The following is an 18798-nucleotide window of genomic DNA, read 5'->3' as shown; positions in this document are numbered from 1 at the left end:
AGAAGAGTTATTTGAACCCAAGCCATTGTAACACTATAACATTTGCTCTAATAACCAGTATGACCATTAAATTATTAATGGGTGATCAGCATATGCACTGTGGATGTACTAGAGAAAAGGATGATTTATATCCTGAATGGGATTGCATAAGGTTTTATTTCATTAATCAAAATGGCACACAATTTGCAACGTAGGAATTGTTTACTTCTGTGCTTTCCCATGTAACATTTTATATATTACTGACCTCCAGTGATTGAAACTGTAGGAAGCGAGCTGTGGATAAGGGAGACATCTAATTTGTAAATAAGTATCTTTCCCTCTTTGCTTTCAGCAACAGTTTGGATAAAAATGTAAAGTATAGGAAAAACAACAGTTTTTTTTACTTAAAACCACCTATGGGAGGCAGAGGCAGGAGGATCTCTGAGTTTAAGGTCAACCTGATCTACATAATGAGTTCCAGGCCAACCAGGGTTATAGAGAGACTTGTCTCAAAAAAAGTAAATAAATAAGTGAGTTTATGTTAGTGTTTTACTGTTTCAAGACTGAGATCTTAGACTGAAAGACGTAGTTTTTGCTTGCATCTGTTTATATAGTAGTTTGTTTGTGTTAGGTGTATGAATGTTAAACATGTTTGTGCATTAAGAGGCCAGAATTGATATGAGGGGTCTTCTGTTCTTCACCTTAGTTTTTGAGCTGGGGTTTCCCACTGATCTTGGAGTTCTGCTCTAGCTAACCTGGCTGTCCAGCATGTTCTTGGGAATCTCTCTGTCCCTGCTTCCCCAGAGCTGGGGTTGCATATACATGTGGCTGCGCCTGCCTTTTACATGGATGCTGGAGATTCAGACTCAGATCCTTATACTTTGACAAGAAACCCTTCAACCACCGAGCCACCTGTAGCCCTATGATATTTGTCTAGCTCTAGATTAGTGGTTTTCAACCTTTGGGTTACAGCCCCTTTGGCAAACTTGCAGCTCCAAAAATATTTACGTTACTATTCTTTTTTTTTTTTTCCCCTTTGACCTTCCCTTGCTTCCTCTTGCTCCAAACTTGCTCGCTCCGGCCCAGAAGCAAAATTACAGCTATGAAGAAGCAAAAATAGTTTTATGGCTGGGAGTCACCACACATGAGGCACTGTGTTAAAGGGTTACAGTGTTAGGGAGGCTGAGACCGCTGCTCTAGATGGTATTGCCAAATTAATTTATACTTTTTAAAAACAGAGTTCTTTAAAAATTGTCTTTTTTTCGTTTTGTTTTTTCGAGACAGGGTTTCCTCTGTGTAGTCCTGGCTGTCCCGGAACTCACTCTGTAGACCAGGCTGGCCTTGAACTCAGAAATCTGCCTGCCTCTGCCTCCCAAGTGCTGGGATTAAAGGCATGCACCACCACTGCCCAGCAGAAATTGTCTTAAGAAAAAAAGAAAGATGGAAGGAAGGAGGGAAAGGAAGGAAGGGAGGAAAGAAGGAAGGAAAAGAAAAGAGCTAGGTGTTGGTAACACATGCCTTTAATCTTAGCACTTGAGAGGCACGGGCAGATGGATCTTGAGTTCAAGGCCATACTAGTCTACAGAGTAAGTCCCAGGACAGTCAGGGCTATACAAAGAAACCCTGTCTCAAAAAACAAAAACAAAATAAGAAAAAACCAACCAACCAAACAAACAAAAAAACCCGAAAAACAAGAAGAAAACAAACAAGTACCCGAATAAGCATAAAATTCTCAGAAACACAACCCATGTGCTTTTCAAGTTCATAGAGCTGGGTAAGCCATGTATGGATAAGATTAGTCTAATGGTGTTGGCTTGTTAAAAACAGCTGTATTTTCAGAATTGTCAACATCGACTGTGATAGTTTCACTTTATCTGGGGTTCTATTCAGCTTCTTATCTTCACTAATGTTTGGATTATGAAATTACAATTCAACCTGTGAACAGAATGTGCACTAAAATTAGTTACTTGATGCGCATCAAATCAGAGTCAAAAAGAAGAAAAAAGAATAGTATGTTTAATTTTGTAGGTTTTCTATGATACTTTTTTCTCTTTTGAGAGTTCCAGGCAGGCTTCACAGTGCTGAACACATGCTGTGCCACTTTCAGCCTGTGATTCCCCCCCCTCCCTCCAGACCGCATGCATAAGTTGGCTTTCCTCCTGCTTTAGCCTCCTGAATGAGGGGATGTGTAGCCATGTACCTTCATATTCAGTTTTCAGTAATATTTTTTACTCTTACGTCTCTTAACAGATAATGAAAACAGATTTTCCATAAGAATTTTAATCACAATTAAGCACAAGTGAGTCAGGCAGATGTAAACAGAATAAGTTTATGAGTGAACTTTTTACCAATCACTGTTTTTATGTAATGTGTCTGTGTAAAACAAGCCATACTACTAAGTGAAATGGTGTAATTTATTCATTGAATTTGTAGATAATTTCAAAGCATAATAAAATTTGAGGCATTAATTATCAAATATCTTCAAACTTACATACTTTAGATGGCTTGAATTCTATAGGAAACAAATGTATTTGAGCCTGTTAGTGAGTATGTCCTAGGCTATGGAGAAAAAAATGTATTGTAGCCATATGCTTGCAGAAACTTTTAAATGGTGCATTCTAAGTTTAAATTTGTTATTCTTAAGATGCTGGTATACGACAGTTTACTTTTTGTGTCCTTTCTTTTTTTTTTTTTTTTTTTTTTTTGCTTCAAAATGTCTTTAAGTATTCTTTAAACTAGTAAACATTTTTACTGTTTTATGTGTATGCGTGTTTTACCTGCATGTACATTTGCACCATATGCATGCCTGCTGTCCAAGGAGAACATGATAGAATATTGGATCTCCTGGAACTCAGGATGGTTGTGAGCCATCATATGGGTGCTGGAAACTGAGCCTGGGTCCCCTCTGCAAGAGCAACAAGTGCTGCTAACCTCTAAGCTATTTCTCCAGCCCTGAGTGGGAAGATTTTTATTTTATAGGTTAGGCTTGGGTGCAGTGAACACATAAGTCTATTCTGCACACATTCAGTGGTGAGAATTCTGGGACATGAATACTTCCTAATTACAAAGACAGACTAGGAGATTAATCTAGCCATGTGCTCAGAAGGGAAAAAAAAAAAGATTTAATTGTAAAGGGGTCTTGGGGGAGAAGTAAGCCAGCCTGGTGTCAGTGGAAGCTGGAAGAGACTTAAATCTCCCAGAATTGGAGTTTCAGATGATTGTGAGCAACCATGTGAATGGTGAGACTTAGACCTGGGTCCTCTGGAAGAGCAGCAGTACTCTAAACTGCAGAGGCATCTCTTTAGCTCCACGACAAAAGTTACTGTTAATGTTGTAGCTAATCCTAAAAGTAACAATGCTCTATACAAGGAAAGATGGATATAGTTTTGATATGAAAGGATATAAAGTACAAATATATTTATTTTTTAAGTGTTTTTATTTAAAATTATTCATTTACGTTTGTCGATCTTATTTATTTATGTGTGTGTGTATGTATGTGTGTGTGTGTAGATCAGAGGCCAACTTGTGGGTATCAGTTCTCTCCTTCTACTATGTGGGTCAATTTATGTCATCAAGCATGCCAGTGGGTACCTTTACCCACTGGGCATCTCATCCAGCCCCCAAAGATACATTTGTAAAGTTGAGGGGAAAGTAATTTGTAGATCTTTCAGTGCTCCAAAATCTGTGATTTTGTTCCCAATGTTTCAAGATTTTAAACTTTAGGAGTATAAAGAATTGTACAGTAAATATCTACAAACTTTTCACCTGGATGTACCAGTTATTAATCTTTGACAAACTTATCCAATTCCCCGTTTCTGTTCCCACTCTGACCTTCACACTCTGTATACATACATAGTATATATTAATATGTATGTATGTGTATATGTGTATATATATGCATATATGTGTGTATACACATATATATACACATATACATACATACATATATATATACATATATATATATGTACACACACACACAGACACACACACACACACATCTTTTGTAGTTCTCAGACCATTTAAAAGTTATAGAGAGCTACCAAGCGGGTGAAGAGTTAGCTTAGTTAAAAGCAGTTGTTGGTTTTGCAGAGGACTCGGGTTCAGTTCCTAGTGTCCACATGGTGATTCGTAACCATCTGTTACAGCTTGGTATATATTTTCTAAAAACAGGGACATTTTTTACATAACTACATTACTGTTTTCATTCTCAATGAAATTAACATTTATAAAATTACATAGTAGATTGCCCATCTTCATGTTTTCTCAATATCACAAATATCGCCCTGACAGGGGATGCAGCTCAGTTGGTAAAATTGCTTCTTTAGGATGACTGAGGGATTCAGTACCCAGGACCATGTTAAACCAGATGTGGTGTTGGCACCCATAATACCAGTATTTGGGAGGTAGAAACAGAAGGACCAGAAATTTAAGATTATTCTTTACTACACTCACAGTAAGCTTTAAGCTATTCTGGAATATATGAGACTCTATCTTCAACAAACAAACAAAACATGCATATGTATGTATACATACACACACACACACACACACACACACACACACACACACACATATATATCTCCCTGTTTAGATACCACTCTCTAACACCTGCCAATCAAGAATCATGTTTGTCAGTGGATGTCACGGTATCTATCTGGGATTGCAAATTTGAGGCCAGACTGGGTAATACAGTAACTGTTTCTCTACAGTCCTCCCACAACAAATACACGTGCATGTATGCATTTCATGATATTGCAATGGCTCTTTACTTGTCTTTAATTTAAAATAATTCTCTTGTCCTTCAGTCTTTCTGATTTTTTAAAATAATGCTGACTTTATTAAGGCTAATGGTCTGTTTTATTATAATTAGATGAACATTTTTTGATAAGTAAATGCATATATGTGTAGCAGGATTTTCCTGCAGAAACTTGAATGAAGCTAAAATGAAAGGTTCTTTTCCTTGTTTTCCTTCTGTAGTGTTCTGAACACAAGCAGTTTGCTCTGCGATTGTCACCTGAAATGGTTACTTCAGTGGCTGGTGGATAACAACTTTCATCATTCTGTGAATGTAAGCTGCGCACATCCTGAGTGGTTAGCAGGGCAAAGCATCTTGAATGTGGACCTGAAAGATTTTGTCTGTGGTTTGTATTTCTGTTTTAAATTTAAAAAAAAATTTTCTTAACTATTTTAACAACAAACTAAAGGGGATGAAACACCATCACCATCAACAAAAACATCTACCTGGCTGACTAGCACATCGTAAGTCCTTGTGCTGCTTGCTCTCCAAGTCCTGTCTCAGTGCTTACTTTATACAGGCCACATTTTGTGTTCTTTGACTTAGTGTTTTATAAAGGTGTTTTCTCACCTTTTGTTGTTGTTGTTTGTTTGTGTTAGCACAAGGACTTTCTCAGTGCTGCCTTCTCTTTGTCTTTGAGTGATCATCTTTAGTGGCAATGTGAATGTCAGCTTTAATTTAAGAGGAGTTATTAAATTTAGGATACATAGCAGTAAGACTACTGAATCAATGTTTTTTTTTTTTTTTTTTTATGTGAATGCTTAGTAGATTCTGAAAACCACCAAGAAGAATCTTGAAATGTCATTAGTTTATGCTATAATCATAAGTGTATACTAGTATATGTTTATAATCACCAGTTTCATTTTTTGGATGCAGTCTCTTGGAAAAAGGACAGACAACTTGAGATGATCAGTTCTCTCTTTCCATCATGAGGGTTCCAGAGAGCACACTCATGGTGTTAGGCTTTAAGACAAATTCTTTTATTACATCAAGCCATTTCATTGACTTTGATGAACTTTCTCTTTCTCCCTCCCTCTCCCTCCTTCTCCCTCCCTCTCCCTCCCTCTCCCTCCTTCTCCCTCCCTCTCCCTCCCTCTCCCTCCCTCTCCCTCCATCTCCCTCCCTCTCCCTCTCCCTCCCCCTCCCCCTCCCTCTCCCTCCCCCTCCCTCTCCCTCTCCCTCTCCCCCTCCCCCTCCCCCTCCCCCTCTCCCTTTCCCTCTCTGTCTCTCCCTCCCTCCCTCCGTCTCTCTTTCTCCTCCCCCTCTTTCTTTCAATCTACTTTTATTTTGTGTGTGTGTGTAGATGTTTTGCCTGCATGCATGTCTATGTACTGTGCACAGTGCCCAAGAAAGCCAGAAGAGGGTGTCAGGTCCTCTGAAACTGAGAGTTGCAAAAGATTGTTAGTTATGGTGTGCTGGAAACTGAACCTGGGTCCTTTGCAAGAACATCCAGTGTTCTTAACTGTTCTTGAATCCCTTTATACACTTTCTTAAGACTTAAAGGGCAAGCAGTGGTGGCACAAGCCTTTAATCTCAGTACTCAGGAGGCAAAGGCAAGCGGATCTTTGAGTTTGAGGCCAGCTTGTTCTACAAAGTAAGTTATAGTTATAGGACAGCCAAGGCTACAAAGAGAAACCCTGTTCCCGCTGCTCCCCCCCACCCCCAACCACACCAAACAAACAAAAAGACTCAAAGTGGTAGCATATCTTTGAGACAGTAAAAATAGTCATAGACAGTATGTCCTAAATATAACCCTTTGTTGTTGTTGTTTTGTTTGTCTCTCCCCACCCCCCCAAGACAGGGTATGTAGCCTTGACTGTCCTAGACTTTCTCTGAAGACCAGACTGCCCTCAAACTCATAGAGATTTGCCTGTCTCTGCCTCTGCCTCCTGAGTACCAGGATTAAATTTATGCACCACCACTGCCCAGTCTGAATATAACATTTTTATTTCCTTCCTTCCTTCCTTCCTTCCTTCCTTCCTTCCTTCCTTCCTTCCTTCCTGATTTATTTATTTTATGTATATGAGTACACTGTCCCTGTCTTCAGTTATACTAGAAGAGGGCATCAGAACCCATTACAGATGGTTGTGAGCCACCATGTGGTTGCTGGGAACTGAACTTAGGACCTCTGGAAGAACAGTCAGTGCTCTTAACCACTAATACATCTTTCCAGCCCAACATTTTTATTTTCAAAAATAAATCTATAATTTTCTTTCTCACCTTGGAAGATTTTCTTTTATACCTAAATCATTGTTACAATGGATTGAATTCTATTTACATTGTCACACATTCTCCTTTGACTTTCGCTTAGTTTTATGTAAAGCATACTATGTTTTGTCTGTCTGCTTTTGAGACAGGGTCTCACTATATAGCCCTGGCTGGCTTAAAATTCACTATGCAGACCAGACCAGGTTGTCCTGGAACTCAGAGATCTGCTTGCCTTTGCTTCCCAAGTGCTGAGATTAATGATGCTAAACACTGGCTCATACTATATTTTTTATACTATTCCAATTACCTTTTAGGGCACAAAGGAAGGTTACTAAATGGACATACTGCCTCAGAATTTCTATAGCAGCCTCTCTCAATTCATAGCATTTTTATTTATGAATCCATAGTGTACTAGGCAGTCTTAAAACAGTTTTCACTTGTGTGTATGTATCCTGTTCATATTCTTCACTATTTTAATGTTGAAGCTATGTATAAAGTACTTTTAAGTCATGTATTCATTAGTATTCTCCATAAAAAGAATTAAGTTTATATTCCCATTTTCTGTATTATTTAGAAAGGATAATAGTTATTATAAACATTTTGCATATGTAAAATTATAGGACTATGTGATATATATAATATACATTATCTATTATATAATATATATATAATATAATATATATATAATATATAAGATATAATATAATATATAAATAATATATATAATATAATGTATATAATATATATATATATATATATATACATATATATATATATATATATATGGTGATAGCATTGGAACTTGCCTTGAAATTCTTATATAAGGTTTTTCTCCATCTCTACCCCCCACCCACTGGTAATGCATAGTAAACATGGAAGAGTCCTGTGGAATGGTGGAAGAGCACTAGGTGCTGAGGTCCAAAACCTGAGTTCTAGCCCACCTTCTGTCACTGCCTGATGCCTTTGCACAAACTATTTGACTTCTGGAGTTCATTTTCCTCAACTTTAACCAAGAGATTAGACTCCAGATCTAGAGTCTCCTTCAATCTTAACATAGCTCCTGTGACTGAAACGTACAGTGTTGGGGCTGGAGAGATGACTCAGTGGTTAAGAGCACTGACTGCTCTTCCAGAGGTACTCAGTTCAATTCCCAGCAACCACTTGGTGGTTCAGAACCACCTGTAATGGGATTCAATGCCCTTTTCTGGTATACATTGCTACAGTGTACTCGTATACATTAAATAAATAAATAAATCAAAAGAAAGAAAGAGAGTAAGAGAGAGAGAGAGAGAGAGAAACGTACAGTGTTACAGTCTTTGTTTTAAAATCGGATTTGAGGTAACGTATGTAACTGACTTGGCCACTGTTGTATTTATTCCCTTTAGATGATTTCCTGAAGCCTCAGATAAGGACACACCCTGAAAGCACAGTTGCATTAAGAGGTGTTAATGTGACACTGATGTGCACTGCAGTGAGTAGCAGTGATTCACCCATGTCCACTGTATGGCGCAAGGACAGTGAGCTCCTGTATGACGTGGATATTGAGAATTTTGTTCGTTATCGGCAGCAGGATGGAGAAGCTCTGGAGTATACTAGTGTCTTGCGCCTCTTCAGTGTGAACTTCACAGATGAAGGGAGATACCAGTGCATTGTTACTAATCACTTTGGTTCTAATTATTCTCAGAAAGCCAAATTGACTGTAAATGGTAAGGAATTGTGCTACTGGACTTTTTAAATGCTTTTTTTTTTTTTTTTAACTTATGTATTTCTAGAATAATCGCCATGCCTGTCTGGTCATGCTGTTGGGAAAAAGTACTTTGAAATAGTTTTTACATCTAAATTATAAATCTAACTTACAAATCAATTTACATCTAAATTGACAAGAAAATTTGGTCATACCCCACATTTGGAGGGGGCGCTTAGTGTCACTTTCTCTTGACTGTGGCATATGGAAGGGATGCACTAGTGGGTTACCCACCTGCCCACTAGCCCACATTCTTCTTTGCCCTGGGAGATACTTTACTTCCATTTTGGTTTGTCAAAAGACATTCTTTTATGGTCTCAGTTTCTTTCCAAAACCACAATTCTCTGAAATGTATGATTTCCTTTCTCTAATACTTTTTACTGTGTCCTCTAATACTTGAGACTGTTGAGGACATCTCTGGGTCTAGTGGTCTCTATAGCTCTCTGGATATAGCCAAAATCATTTTGAAAATAAAGCTCTCCTCGTAGTTGTAAAAACCTTTTCTAAGGCAGCTTGGTCTGTCTACTATCTGTGTGATCGAGTAACCCTGTGCTTCAACTGAGTGATGGACAGTTCCCTGTGCCTGTGTTTCTTTTTTTACATTTCTAGCTTCTTTTTTTTTAAGATTTTATTTTATATTTTACATGTATGAGTAATTTGCCTTCATGTATGTCTGCACCACATGCATGCCTGGTACCTACAAAGGCCTAGAGAGGGTGTTGGATCTCCTAGGACTGAAGTAACAGACAGTTGTAAGCTGCTATGTGGTTGCTGGGAATTGAACCTGAGTCCTGCAAGAGTAACCTGCTCTTACCCACAGAGACAACTCTTCAGCTCTACAACCCACTCTAATGTTTCTTAAATGACATTTTTTAAAAGCATAATTAAAAAAACAAAACAAAACAAGGTTCTGCTGACATTAGATGGTGAAGTATCACTTGACGGTCCTAAGTGGAAGAGTAACATTAAACACCGGAGTCTACACTGGCAATCAGACGTTTGTGGCTTTCTGATCTTCTTCTTCTCATTAGCATAGTAAAATGAGCATGGCATGTATTCTGGAAGTATTGTATTACTGTGTGACACACACTGAAAGGCTGGTGGGAAAGACGGTTGCAAACGCTGTGTTCATTGTCAGGCCAGAGATACGGTTTCCTAAAGAAATGGAGCATTTTACATCAGAATTCGGCCTGCTAGATTGGATTTGTGTTCATGTGTGTTCCTTTTGCCTACTTTCTCTGTACTGTTTTTGGAACAGAGATGCCGTCATTTTTGAAAACTCCAATGGATCTAACTATTCGCACTGGTGCCATGGCGAGATTAGAATGTGCTGCAGAGGGGCACCCTACACCTCAGATTTCCTGGCAGAAAGACGGTGGTACTGATTTTCCTGCAGCCCGAGAAAGACGCATGCATGTCATGCCTGAGGATGATGTCTTCTTCATTGCCAATGTGAAGATAGAAGATATGGGAATCTATAGCTGCATGGCACAGAACATAGCAGGGGGCCTCTCAGCAAACGCCTCGCTCACAGTGTTAGGTAGGCTCACCTGCTAGGACTTGCTTTACTGGAGCCTCTGAGAACCACATGTTACTTGGAAAGGCAAGAAAAACAATTGGAGGTTTTGGTTGTGGCTTTGTTTTTTTGTTTGTTTGTTTGTTTTTGTTTTTTTTCTTCTTCTTCTTCCCCAAAACAGGGTTTCTCTGTATAGCCCCTGATGTCCTGGAATTCACTTGGTAGACCAGGCTGGCCCTGAGCTCAGAGATCCCCCTACGTCTAGCTTCTGAGTGCTGGGATTAAAGGCATGTGCTACCACCATCAGGGTAACGTTGTTGTTCGTATTTTCCTGCTTTATTCAGGGGTATGTCAGCTGAAGGGATTAGTAGGTTAAATGACATAAATCTTGGAACATTTCCAGGGCATAAATCTTTATCACAAACTTCAGATCCCCTTTTTCTTTTATGTTTCCTCTGTAACATTTTAATTTGTATGTGTTTTTTTTTTTTTTTTTTTTCTGTCCAGCAAATTTGCATTGGGAGTTCTGCTTTTCCTAGAAGGATCCTAACCATGTGATGCAGCTACATACAAAACTTAAGAGAGTTTATGTTTTCTTTAATTAAAGGAAGGTTTAATATCAAAAATGATTTGTCTTCTGGTTAGATATTTTTATCTTCTTTTCAGTATGTTCCACATAATCTTGATATTCTTTAAGAGTGTCTTTTCCCATGCTGGGCATTATGACATACTCCTATAATCCCACACATGCACACATAAGGATTACATTAAGCTTGAGAGTGGCCAGGTTTAAATAGTGAGTTCTGGGTCAGCTGAATCTGTCTCTAAAAATTAGAAGAGAAAAGAAGTGTTTTCTTGGAAATTTTCCCTGGCTCGTGTTCTGTTTTGTTCGTTTTGGGGTTTTGAGACAGAGTCTCACAGAGCAAAGGCTGGACTTGAAACCGCCTCCACCTTCCTCTTTTTCCCAAGTGCTGGGATTATAGCTGTGTACCTTGTTAGTCTTAGTTAAAACATGTTTCTTTATGTAACTCAGCCCAAGGCAGATTATGTTGTCCAGGTCTCTGTTTTCTTAGATATCAGATTTTTATGGGGTCATCTCCACCTCCTTTTCTTCTTCTTTCTTTTCCTCCTTTTCTTACTCTTTTTTTTTTTTTTTTTTTTCCGAGACAGGGTTTCTCTATATAGCCTTGGCTGTCCTGGAACTCACTCTGTAGACCAGGCTGGCCTCGAACTCAGAAATCCGCCTGCCTCTGCCTCCCAAGTGCTGGGATTAAAGGCGTGCGCCACCCCTGCTTGGCACCTTTTCTTATTCTTAATCTTCCTTTTTCCTCTTCCTCCTCTTCTCTCTCTTTTTTAAAGATAGAGTCTCTCTCACTCTATAGCCCACCCAGGTTGGCCTGGAGAACTTGTGTGTTATAGGTGAGCCACTCTGACCTGGCTGTCAAAAACCTTTAAAATAAGTTTTTAACTTGGAGGCTGAGGCAGAAGGATCAAGAGTTCTAGGTCAGCTTGTAGTATATAGTTGAGAACCTGTCTCAGAAACAGCAGTAATCCCAGCACCCATGGACTGGTAGCCTCATTTGTGCATGCAGGCCAGCGTTGTGCCAAGCTAGTGTCCTGCCCTACAATGCTTTCTTCCTTTCTTCTGCCTTACTTACTTGCTAAGGTGCCTAGATGGCTGTAAACTTGTAATCTTCTGCTTTGGCTTCCTAGTGGAGTATCTGGGATTACAGCCCTGCATCACCACAGCCAGTTCACATTTATAGTTTTTCTGGTTTTGAGTCCTTTGGGTATCTGAGACATTAACTGTTAACCCTCATTAAACTGTACATTTCATCATACTTTTCATAGTGTCATTCTGTAGGATTTAGGGTACACATTTTCTAACTTAGTATTTCTAACCTTCTCCCATTAGAGACACCCTCATTTATTAGACCTCTGGAGGACAAGACCGTCACCCGAGGTGAGACCGCCGTCTTGCAGTGCATCGCTGGAGGGAGTCCTGCTCCTCGCCTCAACTGGACCAAGGATGATGGGCCACTCCTAGTAACAGAACGACACTTCTTTGCTGCAGCCAATCAGCTTCTCATCATTGTAGATGCTGGGCTAGAAGATGCTGGAAAATATACCTGCCTTATGTCTAACACTCTTGGGACAGAACGAGGACATATTTACTTAAATGTCATTTCATCTCCCAATTGTGACTCTTCTCAGAGTAGCATTGGGCATGAGGATGATGGTTGGACCACAGTGGGCATTGTCATCATTGTTGTGGTCTGCTGTGTTGTGGGCACTTCTTTGATCTGGGTCATTGTTATTTACCACATGAGAAGAAAAAATGAAGACTACAGTATCACAAATACAGGTAGGTGGTACCCAGATGACACATGGCATGTTCTTAGGAATGTAGGATTGAGTAGAACATTAAAAAAAAAAAGCTGGACTACGAGATGTTCGGAAGTTTTCTGACAAAATATCCAGCTTCCTTGAGATAATAGAACCTGTTTGGGGAAATAGTTTTAAGAATTTGTATATACTGTATATACTTCCCCCTAAATTTACCTCTTAGAATTATATTACAGGTATATTTTCTTGGTTTTGTTCTTTTGTTGTAGTTGGGTTTTTTGTTTTGTTTTGTTTTTTTGTTTTTTGTTTTTTTTTGAGACAGAGTTTCTCCATGTACCCCTGGCTATCATCACTTGTCTGTAGATGAAGCTGTCCTTAAAGTCAGCGATCCACCTGCCTCTGCCTCCAGAGTGCTGTCACTGAAGGTGTATGCCATTATGCCCAGCTTGTTCTTAAGAGGGTCTCAGTGTATAGCCCTGGATAGCCTGGAACTCATAAACTTGCCTCCTCTCCCTCTGCCTCTTTATGCTGGGATGACAGGTTCAGTTGGCCATGCCTTGCTGGATTGTGTAGTGGTTTGGGGTTTTTGCACTTTCTTTCTTTAGAGCCTAAATTCATTTCCACCATAGTTTTGCTGTAGAGTCAGACCCTTGTGAGTGAGTTGGTCTTTTGCCCCACTCATCCTGGGGTCTACAAGAGAAGGAGTCCATGCAGAGAGATTGAGGAAATACAGTTGTAGATAGGATTTTCATCTTTAGGGTTGTTTGTTTGTTTGTTTGTTTGTTTTGTTTTGTTTTGGTAACCTTCTCACCTTCAGCCCTTTGCCAGTGATTCTGGGGACTGAACCCACAGCCTATACATGTTTGGCAAGTACTTTACCATTGAGCTGTATCAGCAGACTTAAGTAATACTTCTAAAATGAAACTCTGAGAAGAACTTTAATAAAACAATACTATGCTAAGGGAGGTGTGAAGAGCTGTTGGGGTCCCAGGTCCATACCATTTCCCAGGCCTGTGTCAGACAAAATTGTTTTCTGTGTATTGGCTTCAACTGCCTGAGTTTGAGAGTTACAGATGTCTCTTTACAGAGGAGCTTAATTTGCCTGCAGACATTCCCAGCTATTTGTCTTCCCAAGGAACATTGTCTGAACCACAGGAAGGCTACAGCAACTCTGAGGCAGGCAGTCATCAGCAACTTATGCCTCCTGCCAACGGATACATACACAAAGGCACCGACGGTAGGCACTGTGCTGTTTATAGTTACAATTTCAGCCTGTTTTATTGGGTTTATTGTTCAGTGTATGGTCTCCCCATTAGCCTGAAGCAATATTTTAGGATAAAACACTCAGAACATTTAACTTTGCGTAAAATGGAATGAAAATCGACTATAAAGTCTTAACCAAAGAAAGCCATCTTACAGAAAGAAACGCATTACCCTTAAACAGGGATGAAGGACACAGCTAAGGCTCCTGGATCTCTCTCATGACCAGAGGAGATGTTCTAGAAAGTCAGTTCTTTAGAGGTGAGCATCCTTCAGATGACATCCAGAGGCATTTGGCTCTCCTGCTGACAGGTAGATACTTAGTAAAGTTTAAAGGGCAAAATGACTTTCAGCCTGTAATGGAGAGTTTCAATGGATATAAAATGTCCCCTGATAAAGTGACTAGGACACCTGTCTTTCTTCACACCCTCACTTCTTTAGAAAGTGACAGGCACACAGGAGAGTGGATTGACTAGGGATAGTCAACAGTTATGTTGCTTAATTTAACTTCTTGACTCATAAGAGTAACATGGGCTCTCATATCATAGCAATGCCTGTTTTGCTTCCGTTTGCTCAAGCCACGCACGTATCTCAGACAGAGGTCCAGGCTTGTCTTGGATCCCTTGCTTGGAATTTAATCTCTCCAGCCTAGACAGAGCTTTAACATTAGAATTCAAGAGTGTAGGCTCTGAAGCCAGAGTGTTTAGATTTACGTTTCAGCTCATCCTCCTGCCACAACTTTATCTGTTAAGTGGAGATGAAAATTATATCTACTCCATAGGGATGTTGCAAGGAGTAAATGAGTCAATTCACTTAAAGACCTTGGAATTTCACCTGGTTTGTAAAGTAAGTGTGTAGTAAGTGTTAGAACTGTTGAAGAAAGTTTATTATTCTAAAACTCTTCCTTATCAGAAAAACATCTGGATTCTTTCCATGTTGTTCCTAGGTGGCACTGGTACCCGGGTGATCTGTTCAGATTGTTATGACAATGCTAACATCTACTCGAGGACCAGAGAGTACTGTCCATACACCTATATTGCTGAGGAGGATGTTTTAGATCAGGCACTCTCCAGCCTTATGGTCCAGATGCCCAAGGAGACATTTTTGTCACATCCTCCCCAAGATGCTGCTACTCTGGAGAGTCTGATACCATCAATGGAGGGAGAGCCGTCTGCCTTTCCCACCAACCATGAGAGGATGAGTGAGAACCTTCCCTTCTCACAGAGGAGCAGTGGTAATGGGTGCTTTTGTTTCATTTTGAGCTTTTGGTTGTTTCACTTTCACCTGATGTGCCCTTCAGTTGTATCAGTAGCATGCACATGTAACAGGAAACACAAGTTAGTATACTAAAATAATTGCTGCTAACTAGTGTCAGCTAGAGGTCTTTACTTATATTTTCTCCCATCTTCATTTAAATAATAGAGATTTGAAGTGCTAAAAGTAGAGCATGAGAAACCTGAAGCATGTTTTGTTTGGTTGTTCTTCTACACTGTCAGTATCACATCACCTGTGTCAGCAAAACAAAGCTCTTTCTGGATTGTGATGGGAACTGTTCTCAAGCTGTTCATCAGCTGTCCCTTTTTTTTTTTGTTTTTTTTTGTTTTTTTTTTTGGTTTTTCAAGACAGGGTTTTTCTGTATAGCCTTGGCTGTCCTGAAACTCACTTGGTACACCAGGCTGGCCTCGAACTCAGAAATCCGCCTGCCTCTGCCTCCCAAGTGCTGGGATTAAAGGCGTGCACCACCACCGCCTGGCAGCTGTCCCTTCTACTCAGAGGAAAAACATTGGGGAATGAACAGGGCAAAAATTACAGGGTCACAGAGGAAGGTAAGTGTAGGGTTGTTTCCAGGGTCAGTTCTGGCAGCAATAACTGATGTAACATGAAACTGAAAATGTGCTCTGTAAGAGACCAGTTCTGAAGATTTTTCAAGAGGAGTAGGTTAGAAAAAAGCACTGTCACTGAAGGGAGTGTCTCAGCTTTACATTCAGTGTCATGAAGAACTAAGGTACAATACATCTTGTAGCCTGTGGGATGTCTTCATTTTAAGTAGGGAGTCATCACTAAAATGAGGGTGCCTTGGTGCATTCTGTGCCTAGGACACTCTAATTAATTTACTCATTGTGTGCTAGGGTGTATTAGCATGACCTTAGAACTTGTTAGATATGCAGTTGTGTTCCCACCGTAGACCTGGTGAATGTAGATCCAAGGATTATTTGTATGTTTTGGGGTTTTTTATTTGTGACAGTGTCATGCTCAAATTCAACAGTAACCCCTACCTTAGCCTTCCAAGTACTGAGATGACAGGCAAATGCTGGGATTATGGGCATGAGGCTTGTAGCTTATATTAAATTTTGGGTTTGTTTTATAAGTGAGTTATGTATGGATGCATGTGCTTATAGGAACATTCTTATGCATGCATACACATACATGCATGGGGGGACTAAAGGAGAAAGTCTAGAGTCATTCTCTATTGTTTTCACCCTGTTTGTTGAGACAGAGTCATTTCACAAACTTGAAGGTTGCTGTTTCAGTTAGGCTGACTGGTTAGCAAGCTTCTGAGATCCTCTTGTCACTGCTCCTCTGTGTTGGACTTACAGGCGTACATGACCATGCCTGACTTTTTATGAGTGCTGGGAATTAGAACTCAGATCTTGCTTGCACAACAAGCCATATCCTCAGCCCCCACATGCATGTTAAGTTTTGAGAAATCATTTCTTAGCTTATATTCTAGGTAAATTTTGCTTTCATTTGTGGGATTTTGTTTCTAGAATATTAGACTAGCTTTTCCTAAAATATAGCTCTCCTACCTGTGTGCGTGTACATGTGTGACTGTGTGTGTTTGTATGTGTGTGTGTACGCGCACACATACATGCATGTGTGTATCATCTTTTTGCCTCTATCTTCTCAGTGTTTTGACTACACCTGAACCCAGGTTCAGTTCTCAGCACTCATATGATGGCACTAAAGTTCCTGAAGATCTAATGCCCTCTTTCTGACCTGCTTCACACAAGCACAAGGCATGTGTGGTGCACAGACACACTGGCAAAACATCCATACATATAAAATAAAAAATTTAAAAATGTATTTAAAGAAGTAACAGCTGCTTTGAAACAATGAATATTATCTATGTGTTGTAAAACTGTCATCACAGTGTCTTTTTAAAATTCCTTTTCCATGAGTCTAGAATTTTGTATTCTTATTTTTATCTTAGTTATGGTTTCTATTGCTGTGATGAAACACCATGACACTTCCTCCCCAAGGGTTTACTCTCCTTATAGCTCCATGTCACGGTTCACCATCAAAAGCACTGAGAACTCATGCAGGGCAGGAACCTGGAGCCAGGAGCTGATGCAGAGGTCATGGAGGATACTGCTTTCTTGATTGCTCCTCATGGCTGTTCAGCCTGCTTTTTTATAGAACCCAGGACCATCTGCCCAGGAATGGCCTCACCCACAATGCTCTGGGCCCTCCACTATCAATCACTACTTAAGAAAATGCCCTACAGACTTGCTTATAGCCCATTCTTTTTAACTTTTTATTGGTTCTTTGAAAGTTTCCCATCCTGCATCCCAGTCCCACTCATCTCCCCATCCACTCATATCTGTCCTTCGCCCCTGTAACCTCCCCCTGAGAATAAAACACACCCTCCACAAAACAAAAACAAAGCATAAAAACATTTCATTGTGGATGCTATGATAAGTATGTCACAGTGTGTCCCACAGTATATCTCTCTGTCCACACATCTTCACTTGCAATGAGTCAGTGGTCTGGTTTGAGATCTCTGTCTTTTGTGACACCATCAATATTGAGTCCTCATGGATCTCTTCCTGGTTATTGCCCTGTAGCATGAAGATCCTGCAGCTTTGGATCTGCAGGACTGGCCCTTTCACATGCTTCAACAATTCATAGATGGAGTAGATTTTGGGATAGGCCAGCTCAAAGCCCTGGATCTGAGCCTGGGTGGTAACTGAGTTGGTGAGCCTGACAGCTCTCCTGCACCCGCACCACCAGGGCAAGCTGTCCAGTACTGCTCCAGCTAGGCCACCCAGTGCTCCCATTGGCAGGAGGCAGGGTCAGTTCTGTTCTCATGCCTTCAGGGCCAGCTCCACTATGCTGCCCAGTCAAAGCATAGGGTCCACACTTCCAAAGTGCCGCAGCCTGTGAGGGACCACCAGGTCAGCTCTCCCACTCTTGCACACTTGGGGCTGGCTCACCCATGTCTTTGCCATCGGGGCCAGCTCCACTGTGCCTCCCAGGCCAGGTACAAGGCCCAGTCTTCCGAGTGCTGTGGCCAGTGAGGATCCAGGGCCAGCTTTTCACTCTCATGCCCTTGGGGCCAGCTCTTCTAACTACCATAGTTGACAAGGGTGAGGGGGCCACCAGGGCCAGCTCTACTGTGCTGTTCAGGAAAGGTGGAGTACCAGCTCTCATGACCCCAGGGCCATCTCTCCCAACTGCTGCAGGTGGTGAGGGCCAAGGTTCGAGAGGGCATCACACCCATACCACCTCTCTGTGGGGCCAGCTTTCCTGTGCTCTCAGCCTGTTCTCCTGGGTGCTGCAGCTGGTGAGAGGCAGTTACAGCCCAATCTCATTAGGGCATTTTCTTAATTGAGATCCCTTCTGATAACTTCAGCCTGTGTCAAGTTGACATAAAACTAACCAGTACAAATCTTTGCAGAGAAAAGGTGCTAAAACGACAGGTGAAAAAGAGCAGCGTGACTTCGGAAATTAGCTTGTTAGGTTTGTTGACCGTAAACGTCTGGTAGTTTGTGGTTCCAGTTTTTATTTTGTTGTTTTTAATGTTGGCATTGTGATCTTTGTGTCTTTATCAAGGATGATGAGCATCTGAATTTCTTTTGAGGATTGGATTAAAAGGAACCCTGGGGGCTGGTGAGATGGCCGAGGGGTAAAGGGCATTTGCTGCTTTTACAGAGAACCTGGATTGAT

At 40.6% G+C, this 18798-nt stretch overlaps 1 protein-coding gene across 2 annotated transcripts in view; it reads left to right on the top strand.

The window, feature by feature from the left end:
• Lrig2 (leucine rich repeats and immunoglobulin like domains 2) overlaps positions 1-18798 on the top strand; it is a 57864-nt gene that overhangs the window by 34862 nt on the left and 4204 nt on the right. The window contains exons 12-17 of one of the 2 annotated variants that reach the window (XM_034500053.1): positions 4960-5123; positions 8371-8691; positions 9988-10269; positions 12161-12610; positions 13679-13828; positions 14798-15085. In XM_034500053.1, coding sequence (XP_034355944.1) covers positions 4960-5123; positions 8371-8691; positions 9988-10269; positions 12161-12610; positions 13679-13828; positions 14798-15085 — 1655 coding nt within the window. The remainder of the gene's footprint in view (positions 1-4959; positions 5124-8370; positions 8692-9987; positions 10270-12160; positions 12611-13678; positions 13829-14797; positions 15086-18798) is intronic. The other variant, XM_034500055.2, reaches the window with a different exon arrangement.

This window comes from Arvicanthis niloticus, chromosome 4, assembly GCF_011762505.2.
Source record: "Arvicanthis niloticus isolate mArvNil1 chromosome 4, mArvNil1.pat.X, whole genome shotgun sequence".
NCBI classification, from domain to species: Eukaryota; Metazoa; Chordata; class Mammalia; order Rodentia; family Muridae; genus Arvicanthis; species Arvicanthis niloticus.
Note: the sequence above shows the minus strand (reverse complement) of the source record. Positions and strands in the feature narration are given on the sequence as shown.